The following is a 20,252-nucleotide window of genomic DNA, read 5'->3' on the forward strand; positions in this document are numbered from 1 at the left end:
GGGGAGACTGTTTTCGATGGTAGGTGGGCAAAAAAAAACAAATCTCTTCGAAACCATGAAGCCCATCTTCATTACCACAGGATCAACTCTTCTTCCCAACGAGAATCGGTTCTGACAGAGTCTGTGTAAAGGCAGTCATTTCTCAGGTAGGCAAGTTATAAGCTGTTCGGAGCTCTAAGTTATTTGAAAGTGTCAAAATGGAAAAATAACTAAGTCAGCAGTATATTTTACACTAGACTGACAGACAGCGCTGGTAAAATACCTTTCTCGAAGGAGAGAAGCAAAGGTAGCCTTTGTGAACACATACAGGAAAAAAAACAAACACAAGCCACACAGACACATTCTGTATAAGTAACAACTTTATTGTAACTTGATGTGCTGAAACGCAAAAATATTTTCAGCAACAAGGTACAAAAAGTATTTCACCATTAACATCAGCTGATAAAAAAAGGCCGGATGGTTTGATACAACTGTTTACATATCTGAATTCTTTTAATCATTTCCACCCCAAAACAGGTCTAAGTCATTTCACTGGTTTAATTTCTAAAACAGGACTCGTTGATCTTAAGCCTTCAAAAACCAGGTTACAAATACGGTGAAGTTCCTTGCCAAACACTTGAAATAGTGAATTCCCTTTACAAACGTAGTCCATTTACTGTAAGCAGAAGCCAAGTTATGAGACTAAGTCAGTGTCTTGCTAGCTAAGGAGCTAAGCTCTGCACTAAATATGCTATCAACACCAGACAAAGAGGACAGTTAACATTCCATTTGTCAATTACAAAAAAATAAGTCAGTTAAGCTTAGGAATTTTAACCAACTGTAAAATTCAACGAAATGCAACAATATTTCAGGTAGCAATTCCTCACAATTGCAATTCACTGTCTTTTATGAAACACAGTTTCAAATACTGCACATCATTTTATTCTCCCAAGGGAGAAACCTTTCCATGAGGATTTAAAAGGAAGATAATCTCCACGTAGGTCTTCTACTGACCTTCTGTGCAAAGGTGAATTTTATACTAAATACTCAATGTTTAGAAAAACATCAGAACTAGAGCAACTTGTAAAACTAACTTTGTGTCCATGATTATCACATTTTGACACACACTTATCTTGTAACAGCAAATATTTTCACATTTTCACAAAAATATACCATTACTCAACTTGTATCTGTAATACTTCACTTTTTTGTGTTGTTTCTACCTCAGTGAAACTGAATTTAGGAAGCAAGAATCAACATGCAACAGAGCTCAAACGGGCAATTTGTAACTTTTCCGTCTCAATCGTGTATCAAATAGCATTCTCCTTCACCTTTAAAAATACCTTTTAAAAAGATCTCGTATCCTGCTAAATCTTCCCTTCGTCACAACAGTTTCCTAAAAAAGGCACAATGTGTTCATACTTCTGCATGCAGTAAATGGACTAGGAAATAAGGATTATTTATTGAAGCATCTTCCACCCAAAGCATCTCCTTAGGAGAGGTTCAAATGGAAAAAAAATATATATAATACATAATAGCATTTTAACAGCAAATTGAGTCCTTATTTTTAGAAAGTCATTCTTGACAAAAAACACCGCACAGTCATACACACACGCACACACAGGACACATGCAGGGTTCTCCCCAGAAAAGTGTGGAAGCGATGGTTCACATGTATCTGAGGGAGTAGTGTTGGCAAGCCAAAACATGGCACCTTCATACATTTTATTCCTAATCTGTATATAAAACTAAGAAAAAACCCCTAAGAGTTCAGCCTGAAAAAACTGTCCATTGTACTAGATAGTTTTGTATCTGCTGCACTTAGAACTGACAACTGAGGTTTTGAAGGGCAAGCTCTTGAGATGTGGGCAATAAAAACAAGCTACTGAATCCGAGGGAGAAGGCTGTAACTACCAGCTATCCTGTTCCAGTGAGAACACTGCATGTAGTTAATTAAAGAATACAAGAGGTGAATAATTAGCGCGCTCACTTAAGAATACAGCAACTGGTTTACCTTTTTCTTAAGAGCTGACAAAACTTGAAAACATACATAATAAATAAAATCAAATCTAAAACAGATCAATTATCATGTGGGTTGTTTTTTTTCCTGTTAGTGTAATGTATGGTATACACTGCCTGACTTGAAAAGTGGACACTCTACGATAATATTACAGCACAGTGTCTGACATTTTTTGGTACAAAGTGTATTAAGCTTCCAAAAAAAAAAAGTCTTCATAAGAGTCCTTAAGCTTTCCATTAGATTACTGTACGCTGTTACTTTAGAACAAGCTGAACTGGACAATCGTTACAGCATTAAATATTCAAGTCACTTTGTATGTTAGAGCTGCAAGTTTTACCAGTGATGAGTATGAGGATATATAGTCCTAACGCATTACACAGTGCAGCAAAAACATCGCTATTTTGGAGGGAACAATTGCCTTTAGGTTTGATTGTGAAGAATGCTTATGAGATCTTATTTTAGATAAATATTTAAAAATTGATAAAAGGATAAATCTCTAAATATATAATTTGATGCCTTACGTACTATTAAAGTTTCTGATTTTACACTTTATCCGTCATAAAGACTTAGTTAGAAGGTAAGAAGAAAATGCATGTTTAGAGGTTAATTTATTCTTCAAAATTGGACCGGGCATTTTTTCCAATTTACCTTTGCTAATGGTTTACTAGATGCCAAAGTATAAAACTATATACTCTTTCCTCTAAAAATTTCGTTCGGAGCAATTCAAATGAATCTCAGTGAAACAAGGATGGAGATAGATTTTAAGATTGTAAACAATCTGAAATTCTTCCTCTCTCCTCCCTGCATAACTTTTTTTTTAATAGGCAAACTAAAACCTTTATGCAAGTATGTTTATAAATTAGGTGAGATCTCCTCCCATTCCCCACTGCTAAACCCAAGTCTTCCCAAAAAAGAAATATAGCATATTATCACTATTACAGTAAACTCAATGCAATAACTCAGGAAACATTTAGAGTGTGCACTACTGCAGACTTTTCCTCCCAATTGTAAACAAAGCTATCAAACACCGAGGATGTTGGTATTAAAGCTAAGGTTCATATCATAAAGAACTGGCCCATGACAAGCAGTTTACAAATGTTTCATCCTTTTCACATTATGCAGAATTTCAATACCATCCACAATGCTAGTACAGTAACTGAAATGCAAGACTGAGCAAGTCTCTGCTTGCAAATACCATCTGACACTTCAGGGAAATATTCCTCTTGATGTGTACACAACCCCCTTAGGTGTTAATGGAAGCTGTGCACGTACGTCAAGACGGGAAAAATCCCTTCCAAATTTTAGCATTCACATGCCTTTTTCAAATAAGCGAAAATATTCTGTTACTTAAATATGAAAGCTTGCAATAGCCACCTTCAGTTGAGTCTTAAAAAGACATGCCTTTCTTTTCTAACAAAACTAAATCCCATGTGGCTGTGGGCATCTTAAAAGGTATCCAAAAAGTTAAGCCACAATTACCTGTACCTCATTAATTCATCAAAAGCAAAATATATATGTACCACACAACATACAAAAGTTACACATTAAAAGTGCATATTCGGAATCCATTTGGCCCATTTCTTCAATTTACATTTGGTCATTCTATGCATCCTTTACTTTTCTATGTAACCATACATGTGGGATATGTTTTTTCCGTATACAATACTATTCTGTTTTCACATTGAACTCTTTACCTCTCGTTCAGTTCTGCATTAAATGTAAACTAATGATGGACCGTAAAGAAACACAAGCAAGAGGTTTATTCTGTGTTTCTTTTTACCATTTGGACAGCTTTGACACACACACAATAAGCATTACAAACTGTAATGAAAATACATTTTTGGGCCAAACCATTGCATATTTGCCCCCACAATGAAAAATAAATTATGTTCAAAGCAGTATATTGCCATAAATAGCCTGTAGGCATTCGCTGAAGGTAAACAGGCTCTCCCTATATTTAGCACTTGTCTAGGGTACATTACGTGCCGCTGGTTCAAGCGCTTTTAATGAGAGGCTAGTTAAAACCTTCCAGTTAGCACAGGACCAAACTATAATCTTTTTTTTTTTTTCTTCTGAAAATAATGGAAGATCCCTTTCAAAAATTAATCTTCAGTTATCAACTTTACTGCATTATGGAGCTAGTGCAATCCTGCAGAGCCTAGTCAAAAAGACAAGGCACATTAAAAAATAATAATAAAAAAATCAAGATACATTAGACTATACGGACTAGAGAGTCATTGAAGATAATTTAAGGCCTTTCAGTGAATTAATCAGTCTAATTTAAAGCTGAGGATTAAACCATAAATTATCCATCTGAAAAGCAAACAATAGGCTTTTTCAGCTTCTGTTCTGTGGACAAGGATAACAAAAACTCTTTGTTATGGTTTGTGAAAACACCTCTGGACATGGAGGAGTAGAGTCAATTCAATTTCTCTAAAGTTCATGGAAGATTTCATGACTGTTTTAGCCGTTTGCGTGGAATGCCAAACTGTGGACACTGTGCAGATGCTAGTGCGCGAAAGGCCTCTGCTACTAAGTGAGGGTGGGAGTGGATCATGGACTTCCAGCCTGCTGTTTCCATTATGTCTGTTGCTTGGCTGAAAACAGAAGTATTAAGAATAGTCACACAATTTTACAAACCAAACGCACAAATGCACAGTGGAGAAGAGCAGGCAAGGCAGAACTATTGCAGGAGAGCAGTTGAGAATTATGAGACAAACTTTATGAATGCCAGTAACGATGCCATCGGAAAGCAGCAGCAAATTGTAGTTCGGGTATATTAGTATCATCACATGTAGGACATAGGGTACTTATTCCACTCCACTCAGTACCAGCAAGACCTCAGCTGGAGGAGAGCTGTGTCCAATACTGGGCACCGTGTAAGATAACCGCCTTGAAATTGCTCAGGAAAAACAATGAAAATAAGAGGAAAACTAGAAGAAAATGAGGTCTAGTGTAGAGAAGAAAAGCAAGGGAAGACATGATAATCTCATTACATAGAAGGGCATGCTCAATTTGGGGAGAGAGAAGGATGACAGGATGAATCAGCTGAAACTGCAGCAAAAATGATGTGGTTCATGTACTAGAAAAAGCCACGAAGACAGATTAACTGGCTGACTACAGAACCCTTCACTGGGAGCTCACAGTTTGAGTACCAGCGAAGCATGCTTGAGATTTTTCACTCTTTCTTCAGTACAAGATCACGGACTACGTTCAGAATGGCTTTCAATGGCCACTGTCGATTTTTAACTAATACAGAAGCAGCAACAGATTTCAGCAAGTATCACGTTGACATCCAGGAGATTAAAAACAACGTATTTACTCAATGTATGTATTTACTTTTTTGTGAAATAATATAAACCAAAAGCATAAAACTCACTCTGCACATGAAGAATATTACACTGGTTGGGATGCATGCCACACTGACACAGGACAAATTTGTAATTTGGAACCAACAGCTCATGCATCAACCCCAAGTTTCCATTGCCCTGCGTTTTCAAAAGCCTTTCATGAGCACCCTCATACTGTTTCAGGAACACTGTCAAGCATAAAGTTGGCAGCTGACCTCTACACTACACGATCTCTCAAAAACCTTTTGCAGATTTCTAATGCAAACCTTTAATCTTCTGCTGCGAGTCAGTAAAGGTAGGTGCCTTGAGAAACAATATCAAAGTTCAGACTCCCTGGTGCCCAGAGTCAGTAAATTAAGCCCGTCCCTCTCACATTATTTCCCTGATTTATTGTAGATGCTTTATTTGAAGCAAAGATGACCAGCATCTTTACTAGCAATTATCCAAGACAGAATTCAGCTCAGTTAAGTTCCAAATCACTTGAGAAGGAACACATCAACTAGTTTACATTGTTACGTATTCTGACTTTATTAGTTTTTCTACTGGTATTTTACTATTTCCCTTCTACCACCCCCTTCCTCTTCCACATAAGGCTCAATCATTAGGCCTGTGAAGATTTTTTATTTTTTTAAAAAAGGAGAAACACTAATTTTAAAGTAACTGGTACAACACAGCTTTTAACTTCTCTGGAGATTCTGACAGTAAGAAATAAGTCCTCTGCTGTCCTTTTACTGTTTCAGCCTACCACTGGCTATTCTGAAGCTGGCTGTCTTTTCTGTTCCATGATTCACTTGTGCTGTTCTAAGTACACGCTGCAATCAGTCCTACTGTCTGAGCCACGTATTCTCAACCTATTTCCAGTGCAGGCATGAGCACTTACAGAGTCAGCCAGATCAGAGGGACCTGACTGACGAGTTTTGTGGCCTTAAGAGTACTAGGGCTGGCATGTGGGAAGGTGCACAAACATGTCGCTGAAGGCAAAAAGAGCAACTGCCCTCCTTTCTTTGGAAATACTGCAGGCTCAGGCAACACTGCAGGCTCCGAATGACCTAGGCAAGTCTTGAAACCACACTGGGGTTGCCACTCCTCCAGGCACAAACCTCGTTAGTCAAGAGAATGGCTTCCTTTCTCTTGTGGTGGCTGCTGCCACCGTCTCATAGCACTGATATGTCCCTAGGAGAGGAATGAAAACCAGCTATTGTTACGGTCTCACACTGGAGGGCAGTTAACTCTCCCTATCATTTAAAGGGGAAGTCACAGTCATAACTGGGGTAGCATCTGCTGAATCCTACTTTACCTACAGTCAGTGACTGGCCTCAGTAGTGTGGCAATGAAGCAACAGTTCTTAAGATTTGCAGTCTATTTAGCAGTGTTTGTACAGAACATCGTGAGGCAGGGAAACTTACTTGCTATTCCAGTTTTTCCCATCTTTACACCCAAGTTGTCTAAGAACACTGCACCTGTAAGAAAGAACTGTGCTAATATTGAAAAGGTACACAAAGCATAAATGCAAATATATTTAAAGTACCATAAATATTACTTGCCTGTTAATAAAGTCTATTGCTTGTGCTTTTAACTGTTCAGCGCTGTGCAAATCTGCGAGGATAAGAATGTCAGCAACATTTTCTACCGAGAGGTTACTACAGAGTGCTTCCTCACACATGACCTTCAGCCGTTCCAGTGCATACTGATAAAAGAAAAAACTACACTAATCATTCTTCAAACTCATTCTTTCTACCATTACCTGTACAGTCTTTAAGATAGCTCCAGTCATGAAAATGCTTGGTGCCTCCCAAGCTTAAGATCAAACCGCTTCCAAACAAGTAATTCAAAATTCAATACACTGCATTGAAGAGTCCTCAAATGTAAGACATGCATTAGGTTTGACACAAACCGATCAAATGCTTTACTGGGAGAACTTTTATTAAAACAACAAAAATAACTCATTTAGAAGTTTTCGTTTTCCTTCAGGTTGGTAAGGGAGAAGAGCAAGGAACAGACACGGGCTCTTTATCAAAGTCATCATTAGACAGGTTTACATCTCAAAGCAAGGGGCAAGAAATTATACGATGGAAAGTTTCATGAAACTGTCCAAGGGAAAATACATTAGCCTGTTTGAAACTAGCTCGTTCCAAGTTTACCCCCACCCCTATCTCTGAATTTCTTAATTTCTTCCATACCTTTGACACAGCCTACCAGAAAATTGATGTAAAATAATTACATTCCCATATTATATTTCGCATGAATAAACTGGGCTTCTTTTTTGAAGGAAGTCATAGTCTGAACAGGTTTCATTCATCTGTATACATTTCTACTGAGATCTTACCCATCCCATTTAGTTTAGCACCCTTCAGATACCGTTTTCAAGTCTAAAAAGAATTTTAGATGTGCAAGCGGCATATATTCAAGTCGCCACTCATACATTTGTATTAGCAACTGTTCTATGCAATGAAGAAACGCCATTGAATAAAAGTCAAATTATTGGGCTAACTTCTATGTTTCTAGACCTATGCATTTTTACTTCCATTTTATTACTATACTACTCCTCAGGATACCTCTGTTTAGAGTAAATAAACATCTATTATAACAAATCCGTACCCACCCAAGTCATACAGCAGTGTAATGCCTTTGGTAATATGCAGAACACTCATTTTTAGATTATTTCACATTCAGAAGGGATAGCAGAAAGTTTCTAGCAGTTTTTAACTGTTACAAAAAGCTATTGGGACCTCCTAGCTCACCGTTACTATTTCCTGCTATTGCAGACAATCATACAACTGTACCTTATAATACTCTCTGCATCTATCAATTATGCCCTAAATAAAAGCCAGCATTCATAAAACACCACAATTTCACCTTCCCACTTGGGCGTACTGAAACTCGACAAAACACAACCAGTTTATCAGTTTTGGAAGATGAGACGCTGGCAATGAGAGGCAAAAAGAATAAGACTGGTAAGTCACCAAAGCCAGGGCAGTGCCAGGTCAAGAGATCTTGAAAAAACAGAACACATGAAGTTGCCAGGAAAAAAAAAAAATTGTTTCTTGAAATTAACTACTGGGATGACTTTTATTATCTTAAATGACTTCTATTAGGATTGATTATGAGAACAGGCAGTTTTCACCACTAATGTTTTACGGATATGATTGCATAACCAATTCGGAAATTGCAAAGGTAGTTTAAGAAATTGCCATACTCAGCTGAGAGTGAAAAAGTTTCAGATTACACACACTAAAGTGAGTATTTTCTGGATTCTAAACTACTTAAGCCTCCTCAGGGAAAGACAGCTATCTTCAGAGGACACACAGTTAACTAAAATTTCAACTCAAGCTGTAAAGCAGTGAAGAAAAAACAAGGTATTTGGTTAAGTTTTTAAAAAGTTAGCAAACTGTAAATTATTATATGAAGGGGAATAATCTCACCTGAATTGCTGTGCTAAGTCCCCTCATCTCAAAAATCATAGTAGAAAAAGTATTTCACAGAGCGACAATTTAAAGAGAATACAAGATCCCAACAAAGAAGAGATGAATGATTAGAACTATTACGTTTGTAGGGAAGAAAAAAAAAGTTCTGAAGTAGCAGTACTTTTGGGGAGCACAGTTAATTCAAACACTTGTATAAATCCCCTTCAAGAATACAAAGATATAGGATACATTTTATTCAAGACCAATTTTCTAAATCATATTAATAGTCCCCAATTTCTAAAAAAATTTTGATAGTAAATATAATTAATATCTGAAACACTTCTGGTCAAGAAAGATTTATCAGCCTTCTACTGCTAAAAAAAGTCTATTCTTTCCCATCTTTCTCCATTTCTGATGAGATCTGCTGCTCATATTTTAAAAAAATCAAAACATATATCAATCTGAAAAAAAGATTTTTTTTTTTTTTTAGAAGAACATTCCACAAGCAAACATCAGGTTTGAGAACTCAGGAGTCTATTACTTACTTTGTCTGCAGCTGCCAACAAATTGTCAGCCATTTTTTCAAGGTTTGGTGCTTTTCCTGTGTAAATGAATCTCATCATTTCTTTAAAAACTTCAGGGTCTACATCATTGATTTCTACACGATTCTGGTAAAGAAGAAAAATCAATAAAAGCCTCTGGAAGTTAGCTACAACTTCAACGTGAACATATCAAATATCATCTGCATGCGTGCTACAAGTTTTCATTTGCCATCCATCTACAACTTTAACGTGAACATATCAAATATCTGCATGCGTGCTACAAGTTTTCATTTGCCATCCATCATACAAAATCCTTACAAATTTAAGTTAACATTCAACAATATTAAGCAGAAAGTAATTAAAACCAGTAGCTCTTAAAGTCAGGTAGAAATCAGTTGGAAAAGCTTAGGCAATAAAAAGTAATTGCAACTTTTTTCTAGAAATGTCTAAGACTGGAGACTACTGCACAGGCTGTACATAAAAATCAAGGCACAGTTTCAGGAATATTTAAAAGCGCTGCTGAGTTTCCAACCCTACAATGATGTGCTTGGAATATCAGAAATCAGAGCAGCAGACAGAACAAAGCGAGCCATTTTTGGCTCGACTTAAATTGAGTCAACACAGCCTACGTTTGATTCTCAGAATCCAAAAAGCAAACAAAGCAAATCTAATTGACATCATGTAGCTAAAGGCCTTCCTAATAAGTCTGTGGTATTGCATGCTTGACCCCATCCTCTCATAGTATCCCCTATAAGCAACTAACGAAGTAGGAAATTATGTCAAATATGTAGAAGCACCAGACTTTTGAATGGGGTACAAAAATCACAGGCTACCAGCACGAGATGTACACGTTCTGGTCTCCTATCCACTGAACCATATACAGCATTTAGAAGTAGGGCTGCACTGGAGATTTACTGCTAACATGAAGGTGAAGGGCCCCAACATGGCACATTACTGAAGCTGGGACATGTCTGGGTTTCTTTCAGTCCAGAAATCCCAATAAAATGCTTCCAATATTCCAATCCTACCTGTGAAAGTTTCCAGATTGGAGAAGTGCAGGGAAGAAAGATGCCGTGTTTGTGAAACTCAGTTGCACTACAGCACCATATTAATCTGATGTTTTTGTCCCCACAAGTGGCACCATTGCAGCCTCCAAGACTAAGTGACCATCATCTATTACAAACCTTCAGTAAGCTGATCCGTTCCTTGCCTACAACCAACCCATTTTAGATATTCTTCTTCATGAAAGACACAAACAACTCCTCGCTGTGGGAGATATCAAGTGCATAAAAGCAGAAGCGGCTCTCTGCACTGATTAAGTAACTATCCATCCAAAACACTTAAACAGGTCAAGTGCCAGCAGAAACTGAATGAAAAGGAGTGCTTCACTGCCTCAGGGCTTAATTTGAGTCATAATTCACCTGTTGTTTCTTTGTGTCCTAGCTACCATATAAAAAGTTTTAATATACTATAGCAAAACCTTAGTCAAGTCACTCGGCTTCTGTGAAGGTATAAACTGAAGCAAAAAGGGGCAGAGATTACTAGGTCAATTACATCAGTAGCTAATGTTAAAAAAAAAAACAAAACAACCTGATCTAGGGTAGGTGCAAGTATTTGAAAACCAACTGATCTAGGGTAGGTGCAAGTATTTGAAAGAACAAATCCTCCAGAACCTCTCCAGTCAGCCCTACCTGCTCTTTCTATGCAAAGAAACTCCCGCAGAATTCTCCGGGAAAGCGTTCAGGAGTAGTAGCTTCTCCACTCATGCAGCATCATGCAGTACTCATCTTCCTCAACTTGCAATGCTTCAAGTTTTCTGCAACTTTTCCCTTTTTCACAAGGTACACATATTTACGTGTAAAGTTTTCAGTAAGGCTTACCTTTTTGCTTTCCTCCATTTCATGTTCAAACATTGCATTAAAAACTGGAGATCGTGCTGTAGCGAGAAGAGTAAATATTAAATATAATCAGATTTTAAACTTTTAGCGATTTTAGTTACAAAATAATAGCAATACAAAAATAGAAAGTACCTGCAAGGACAGATTTATGAGCTTTGAATTCTTGTCCTCCTACATAAAAACTGCAATCTGTAAATCTTGTTGTTTCCCAGAGATTCCCTAAATCTTCTGCTAGTCGACATTCAGGTACCTTCAAAGTGTTTGTATTAGACTGTCCTGATATATTTACTGAGTCTTGGACCACGCTTACCTAACAGAAAATCACAGCAAGACAACTCCTTCATAACTGAATGCCAATAATAATTAAATTACAGTACCTATTGCTAGAATTTCAGCAATTCCAAAGCAAAGCAAAAAACAGTGCTGTTTCTGGCATTAGGCCGGTACCGTAAACCAATGCTTTACAGTTTACTTTTAAGTAACATAAAACAAATAGGGCTTTACTTAGAGACTCTAATATCGTGTATTTATCCAACCAAAACAAAAAGAAAGAGCACAATACCACATGCCACCTGACAAATGCCAAAATAAATAAGTCAAGGACAGATACAGTTCTTGGGAAACCAGTGGGATCAAAACAAAGTTAACGCTACCTTCAGAGATAAATTAACAGTTCAACACTCTTCACGCATTTAAGTAAAATATATACAATACAAAATTCTAAACAGACCATCAGGATCACAAGGTCACAGAAAAATCTCATAAGAATAATCCATAGAAATTTTGAATAGTATGACATTCCTAACTTTAATTACAGTAAGTTCATACTTAACCTGCAACGTGATAATGCAAACTAAGTGCAAGTAACATAGCTCCTTCATTATTTCATTTTACTGTGCCCAGCTGAGGCAGGAATCACAAGTGATTGTCTTCCAAACAAGATTAAAAGCCATTATTTTAGAAATCTAAGTCAATGAAATATAAGATGTAATAGTGAAATGCATGCTCACAGGACGTAATTTTTGTATGGAACTAGTTAAGAAAACTGTGAAATATGTGCATCTGAAGTGAATATATTGCCATTATTCCTCTTGTTTAAGTCTTCCACATAAGAAGTAAACAGGACAGTAGCATTCTTACTTGCTTTCTTCAAGTATCTTTACATACTAAGCCCTTTTAATCAGTATGTTGGGAAAACAGAAGAGCTCAGCAGGTTTTACTTCTGTTGTCTGAGAGCACACCCCTGAGAATAAAACCTTCGTAAAGAAGAAGAGAGTCATACTACGAGATCTTGATCATTGCATCTCCCAAATACAGAAAATTAGGATTATATATTAAGAGAAAACGCTGATACTGTTAAGATCAGTGCTTTGTTTGATTTCCACAGGCACAGCATCTGGAATTAATCTGGCATAAAGCAAAAATAGCACAGCTAAGCTTCACAGAAAGTCGGAGCACTGCAAACCAAACTCCAGATCAGAAGAGGAGGATGATCCAATTAAGACAGCAGCTTGGGGATTTGAATCATTGCCTAATTCCCTGTTTCATCCCATACCCCCTCGTGATTATAAGAAATTCCTTTATATTCTTCCACCTTTTAAAAGGAAAAAAAAAAAATACCCCAAAGCACTGCAAAATTCCACTTTCACAGTAAGACTATACATTTATAACGTTGAAAGATCTATAGAGCTATTGTGTACTCTATTTCACAGTTTTCATACGCACAGAGTGATTTCAGGAGATATACATACACACAAATGGAGTTTTAGCTTAGCAAAGCTAGTCTTCTGTTGCCAAAGGAGAGTTCTGCTTCTCCAGAGACTTGACTCAAAGTTCATGATCCGAGTTGTCCGCACAGCCTCCTCTTGTTAGCTATAGACAGTGCCTAGGAAGGTCATCTACACATTCTTTATGTGTACTTAAACTGATCTCTGATGTTCCAAGCTTCTGCTATTTTAGAATGGTTTCTAATATATATTGATAGTTGTGCAACACAACAATTTGCTACGACCCATCCTTTTAAGATATAACCTGAGCAAAATTTGAATTCAAGTCTCCTACATCTGAATGGCCTGGCATGTATTGTCTATAGGTTGTAACAACTTTTAAAGATCCTAAATACAAACACTTACAGGGGTCTGATATTTCATATCTCACTTGTCCAGATGGCATGCTTAAAATCAAGTGCTTTCTCTTTTTTTTTTTTATTTATTTAAATCAAGCTGAAATCCAATCAAGTCAATCGCACATAACTATTGAAAACTCATCTGAGGCTAAAAGTGACTGTTTTATGATTGTCTCAACACCTGATACCAAATGCTTGCTTCAGGCACCTTAGAGTTGTGTTTATACAAGTCACTCGCACGAGTGAAGGTCCTTCTTCACTACACTGCAGGACAATGGGGAGATGCTAGAACTAATAGCGAACAACCTATCTCAAAGAGCAGTAGCAACCTAGCTGGGATTTCCAGGTACTCTACAAGGCCTGACTTTACTTCTTAGGAAGCTATCCAACACGCGGCTTTTGCATGGCATGCATACTTTGGGGCACAGGTCCTGTTTGCATTGCATACCCTCATGTGTAAGGGTATATAAAAATGTATAAACTAGGACTTGAACAAGTTCTGTGTGTGAGATGACAGTTAACATGGATAATGTGTATCATTTTCTTGGTTTTGAATCTGTGGTGATCTAATAGTAAAGATGACGTAAGTGATACCCTAGACTACTCTCTCAACCTAAACTAGGTAAGAGACCTGTGAAAGCACTCACTAGGAAAAACGTCCCTGAAGAGAATTTACTATTCTATTAGCAAATGAAAATACTTGCAAGGCTTGAGTAATTTCAGATTATATGGAAAGTGAGAACTGTGTGAAACAGAGATTGGTTTGCTTAAAAAAAAAATTATGAAGTATTTAATCAATAGGTCACTTGTCAGTGCCAACACCAGACTTTGCAAAGTATTTTACTTAACAACCCTTCAGTTTCCAATCCAAGGACATATCCAGCTGATCATAAGAACATTCGGCAACACAGAAGGAATACCAAATAATCCTTCCGCAACCCAACAGGGAGAAAAGAAGAGCCAACCAGCACAGTTGGTACTCAGTGACCTTTACTAAATACCTGCTATATATCTAGAAAGTTTTATCAAGCCAAGTGCAACATAGTTTTAAGAAGTGGTAAGTCAGTCTTCCAACTAGGATACAAGTAGGAAGGCAAACACAGAAATTAGAACTTACAGTTAAGTTTTAAAAGGACAAAAACTTCAGACTTGTCTATAGAAACAGGTCCTTCAAACATCACCTATTATTTCTAATGACAGCTGAAGAGCTAGAAGAACACATCTCAATAAACAAATTTTAAAAATATTTGGATTTCCAATTTTTTTTGTTTTAGCCTGAAACAAGCCAGAAGTTACTTTAACATGCTCACTGTGCACAACTAAATGTTGTACTTCCTTCAGCATTTATAATCAGGGTAGGTCAAACACTTCACAAAAGCCACTCACATTAAAACATCGAGAAGTTTTGTATGGAAACACAGTTATATTTAAAGATTAGCATAAAAATTTAAATAACTATTTCTCTCTGGAAAATTCAGTATTTGTTCAATTTTTTTTAAAAAAAAACCCTCTCTCTAAAATTAGATAGTGACCTATTTCCAAAACCAAACACTATTTTTAAAAGCTGTTCATTTACATCACAGAATTCATTACCAGGAAAACTTAAAATGAGAAAATACTCAAAAGTATCTTTACAGAACCATAAAACACTTGTTACATCTGCTTTTATCACCCAATAATTGTATTCATAACAAATTTATCATGCAGCTAATTTAACTTGTCGAAGTGAAAATAAGATGCACTATATTTGCAATATCTAGTCTCAGGGGCCACATTTCAATTATTCTTCCTACACAGCATAATGACACATAATTAAAATGTAATCTTGCCAAGACAATTTTACACATTTCCTGTAAATACACAGATCAAAGCAAACTTATTAGCAGTTAGAGCATCTATCATCCTCCTAAGCCACTAATCACTTTATGGCAGCAAAGATAACTGGCCAATGTATATTTAACATACACTGTACTTACATTGCAACTTTCTCCAGTTTCCATTTTTAACATTGAGTAAGCTTTTTACTGAATTTTAATATGATAATTTAGGTTACCAACATAACTGATATTATAAAAGTGACCCGTAATACACCATGAAGTTAATATCGAGAGCTGTGGTATAAATTTAATTCTCAGTATTAAGCAGTCCTTCTACAGGATACTTGCACTTGTTCAAAAAACAAAATGTAACGTTTGCTTTACTTGAAAGACCTGTTCATTGGTTAAAGCCATCAATTATGACATCACAGGAATACAGATTCTGACAGTTGTTTGATTTTTTTTTTAATAATGCGTACCAGCATGCAGACATTTCCTTTTGCTTATCCAGTGAAAAACAATCCTATAATTCCAAGTACAACTTCTTTAAGTAAAAGTGACCTCAGTAAAGTACTACTTCTACAGACAGCGCGTATCAGTCACCTTTTGCATAAATAATTCTATAGTCGATTCTAACGTTATCCTGGCAGATTCATGAAGACCACCAACAGTTTACAAGTGCTCAATTCAGACTTATTCTACACTTCAGTGTACACGTATCAAAAAAGAAAATACGATGCAGACAAAGCAAGTAAATGTGTATCTTATTTATAGTTTACAGAAATCAACTTTTATAGCGTATTACTGTTTAAATCAACATAAATCTCTATTTATTAGAGCAGAAAATATTTTATTTAAAAGCTTACCACTTAAACTATACCCACCTCACAAAACAATGTAAGCTTGTCATCTGGTAGAAGACCATTAGCTTCATCTAGTAAAAAATCTCTTCGGATAAATTTCTTAAAACCCCAGTCCTTGCCTTGCACAAATCGATACGCTCTTTGGCTTTCTGATAAAAACAGTTATGTACAAATAAGGCAAATTAAATAAAAATATTAACAAACAATAACACCTACACCTTCTGTATTAAGGCTAAGTGTTAATCCAAAAATGAATCGATTTAACACATTTGGATTGTATGTGTCACATTTTTAGGAAACCGACAACTGATTAAAACTTTTTTTAATGTTTTAATAGTGGTATTTTATAAAACACTTGATAGAACTTTTTGCAGAACTTTTGATAGAACTTAGAGCAGAATTTGCAATTCAAACCATATCATCTCCTTAGACGTTATCTTAGGCACCATCCAGCAAGAGAGGAGTTTTCCAGTTAATGTTTAAGAACGCCAATGTGTCAAAACAGAAACTGTTCACAGGGAAGTACCATTACAATGAATTTGTCAACACAAATGCATTCTGACAACATTTCTGCAGTTGTCATAACAATCTGTTTTGACTTCTTCCTGAAATGAAAAAATCTTGCTTCACAGGTTGAAATTATTTTGAAATACAGTAAAAGCATTAAAATCAAAACAGAAATAAAAGCTTTCAAGTAACAAACTACTTCTTTGGTCATAAAAAGATATTATGTATATTTACCTTTTAGCCATAGCTATGAGAGGGTTGGGTTTTTTTTAATCCATCAGATTTGCTAATTATATAGATAGATAGATTCTTCTACAACATCCAAAATAAAGACATCAGGAAAGTGACTTCTCTACACTACAGTTAACTTGGTAGCTTTTACTGTTATCAGCAAGAACCAGTGTTAACCCTCTGAAATTAAATGATCAGTAGCAATTTAAGTATACAAAACTACAAAAATAAAACCACATGAAAGTGTAAATGTATTTTTCTTCTTTCTAATCAAGTTAAAATGTTAGTTCATTACCTATTTTATACACAGCTTCATCACTTGAAGCAGCAGTCTATGCATGAATTATCAATTTACAAAGGACATCTACAGCCGGGCATCATTATACTGTATAAATGAAAACAGAGCATCTCCAGAAGCAGATGGTAAATGGCTGGAATGTCCAAGAAATAAGATTTCTGTTGGTAATTTTCCAAAATTAAAAGATGTTTATAATTCCTGTAGTGCCAAATACAGGATAGCTACTATTGCAGAAACTGAAGACACAGCTACTCAGAGGGTTTTTGGGTTTTAGCACCTTGTGATTTTTAGCATTTAAAGTACCACTTGGCATATAATCTTCAGATTCTCAAAATCCTTCCATCCTACATTGCGTGTCCCTCATTTAGGACAGCATTACGAAGAAAGCCCTCATACATTTCCTGGGAAATCAGCACAACTGAGTGCCTCTCTGAAGTGCCTGTAAACTCATGTACACAGCATGGGGAAGAAAGAGGAGGAATTAGAGGTCTGGGTGCAGTTGCAGGGCTACGATCTCCTTGGCCTCAGAGACATGGTGGGATAGCTCACGCAATGGGAATGCTGCAGCGGACAGGTACGGGCTTTTTAGGGAGGCTAGGCCAGGAAGGTGAGGCAAGGGAGCTGCCCTTTACATGAGAACTGCAGGAACGCATGGAGCTCTGCCTTGCAATGGACGATGAGCCAGCTGAGAGTTTATGGGTCAGGATGAGAGGGCAGGCCAATGTGAGCCATGTTGTGCTCAGTGTCTGCTACAAACTTACTGATCAGGAAGAAATAGTTGACCAGCGATTGGGGTCCTGGTGGACAAAAAATGAACAAGAGCCAGCAGTGAACCCTCAAGGCAAAAAAGGACCAGCAATATCTAGTTAAACACTAGAACGGGTTGCCCAGATAAGTTGTGGAGTCTCCATCCTTGGAGGTATTCAAAGTACGACAGGTCCCAAGCAAACTGCTCTAGCTGACCCTGCTTTCAGCAGGGGGTTTGGTCTAGACAACCTCCAGAGGTCCCTTGCAACCTCAACAATTCTGTGATTCTGTTATTATCTCAAAATATTTTTTGATGCACACGCTGCAGTTTCATTTAATTACATACACCAATCCACTACTGGACTGGAAGACTGACTCAAGCCAAAAGTCATGATCCACCAAATGTATAAAAGTGTAGCTTTGTTCATGTAAGCTCCAGGACCAGGAGTCTTGCAGGGATTGAAGCAACCAACTCCATAGGAAGATGATAAATAGAGTGAAATATATACATTTACTTTCCTTCCAAAAAGTCCAACCATTTAATTTTTAGATCTGAACTCAGTTTTGTGGATTTACTTTAAAGATTACAAGTGGGCCTAGTTACATAAGGAAAAAGTAGCATGAACTTTGGGTACGGGTACTGGAGAACTATAGATTTTTCCAAGAAATTCAGAACTTGCAACAGAACACACCCTACAAGATCTCTTAAGTCCTGGAGTAGGATGAGGGAAGAAAAGTAGACAGATTCTTCATATACAAGACTAGCAACAGCACAAACTCCATGCAGACCAGCATTAAACTACATGTTTTCATCAGAATTCCAGCTTTCCCAAAAAGTGTTTCCAGTGAAGGCTGTGCTTGTAAGTTTGAAACTAAGAGCCATGCATTTTTCATATCAAGGAGGCAATTAAATCAAATCACCAATTATTTCAAAGTCTTCTAAACCCTCGGGTACGTGGCTCATGTTTTTAAACTGATTACAGTGTAAATCAGATGAAGTAGACCAAAACATTGTAAAGGAGTGTCTAAAAAAACAACCATGCATGCTTCTCCTAATTAACAATGGAAATCAAACACTTTCTTCCACTGTAGCTAGAAACAAGCAAATACACCCCTACTAACAGGAAGCAAGAATAATCTGCTAGAAAAGCTGAGTGACAAGAGTCTGGAGTGATGGCAGTTAGTAACGCGTAGTAATTTATACTGTTCAGGACAGAATTAACATAGCTTAGTGATCAGAAATGCGTGAAACACGAACAAGGTTTTTAATTAAATTTCTAAAAGGATATGAAAAAAGGTATTTACAAGTTTAGCTCAATATTAAATTCTGTTCTTAACTGAAAAAAATTACAACTCTGATTTTCTTTGGGATGTTCTTACAAATCCACACGCAATACATTAAGATTCCCTTACCCATTGCTTTTGTTTCTTCTCTTTTAGCATTCAGCAGGGAAAATTTGAATTTTGCTCTGACTTCACTTTTTGGACAACTGACTAAAAGCAAATATAATGACAGGTAGTCTTTGCTTTCATCGTCTAATCCCTTTGGATTCACTCTCAGGCACCTGAAAGAAATGCAGAAATTGTACATTTTTAAATCATACCCAGAATAAATTCAGAAATATTTTTATAAGATACAATGATACATGCTACGGAAACAAATGTTTCCCTTATGAATGTTGAAATTTTGAAATTAGAACCAATCCGTACCGATAGTAAAACTTCAAGAAATGTACGAGTTTTAATATTTATTTGCACTTTAACTTTGCAACTTTTGCAAGTGGAAAAAAACCCAAACAAAAAACCAAAGCAGTTGCTAGAATAAAGACCTTACCACTTCATTTTGTCATTTGGCCCTGATGAAAAGGTAGAACTCTTTAAAACTTCACCCATTTCTTCTCGGCAAAAACTGAAGTTATTAATGGTCCACATGTAGGAAAATTTTACTACTTTAACCTGAACAAAAGATGTAGAAAATGTCAGTAACATACAATTACGTATCAAGCATTAACTATGATAACTAGTTAGACTGTCAGCACAACTCAGTATTTCTAGTTTTGGTTTTGTTTGGTCTTTTTTTTTAAAATTACAACTAGAAAATAAAGCCATTGGAATTTATATAGATTACCTGTGTGTAACACCAGCTTTCAGCCACAGGTCCACTGGACATCTCCCCAGGAGGAGGTGGGGTGGGAACCCTTGACATTGCCACTTATTGCAGGTTTATAGTATCAAGATAGCAATCCAAACTTCAGTAATTCTCCTAAAAAAAGTAATTCATATATTTTGTTCACCCTTTTTAAGTGTGAAAAAAAAAATCCATATTACTGTGTTTACTAAACGATACACCTGAAATTAAACTTGAAAAGAGGACAATGGCTTTGGTATTTAGACAAGCTAGGTGTCACACATTAATGACCACTTGTACTCAAAATCTGCCGGCTGAATCCTCATGCAGTACTTTATAAAAGC

General features: G+C 36.6%; 1 protein-coding gene across 3 annotated transcripts in view; it reads right to left on the reverse strand.

Moving 5' to 3' along the window:
- SPOPL (speckle type BTB/POZ protein like) overlaps positions 1 to 20,038 on the reverse strand; it is a 62,332-nt gene extending 42,294 nt beyond the window's left edge. The window contains exons 1-10 of one of the 3 annotated variants that reach the window (XM_009279678.2): positions 19,909 to 20,038; positions 19,615 to 19,736; positions 19,194 to 19,345; positions 16,019 to 16,146; positions 11,325 to 11,502; positions 11,175 to 11,230; positions 9,298 to 9,420; positions 6,893 to 7,035; positions 6,755 to 6,808; positions 344 to 4,595 (exon numbers count right to left, since the gene is read on the reverse strand). In XM_009279678.2, coding sequence (XP_009277953.1) covers positions 4,451 to 4,595; positions 6,755 to 6,808; positions 6,893 to 7,035; positions 9,298 to 9,420; positions 11,175 to 11,230; positions 11,325 to 11,502; positions 16,019 to 16,146; positions 19,194 to 19,345; positions 19,615 to 19,736; positions 19,909 to 19,986 — 1,179 coding nt within the window. In that variant the 5' untranslated portion in view covers positions 19,987 to 20,038 and the 3' untranslated portion in view covers positions 344 to 4,450. Of the gene's footprint in view, positions 1 to 343; positions 4,596 to 5,199; positions 6,522 to 6,754; positions 6,809 to 6,892; positions 7,036 to 9,297; positions 9,421 to 11,174; positions 11,231 to 11,324; positions 11,503 to 16,018; positions 16,147 to 19,193; positions 19,346 to 19,614; positions 19,737 to 19,908 lie in introns of those variants that run through there. The other 2 variants (XM_009279687.2, XM_009279673.2) reach the window with 2 other exon arrangements.
- Between the last annotated feature and the right edge of the window lie 214 nt (positions 20,039 to 20,252).

Source organism: Aptenodytes forsteri, unplaced genomic scaffold (genome assembly GCF_000699145.1).
Source record: "Aptenodytes forsteri isolate BGI_AS27 unplaced genomic scaffold, ASM69914v1 Scaffold11, whole genome shotgun sequence".
In the NCBI taxonomy this organism is placed as follows: domain Eukaryota; kingdom Metazoa; phylum Chordata; class Aves; order Sphenisciformes; family Spheniscidae; genus Aptenodytes; species Aptenodytes forsteri.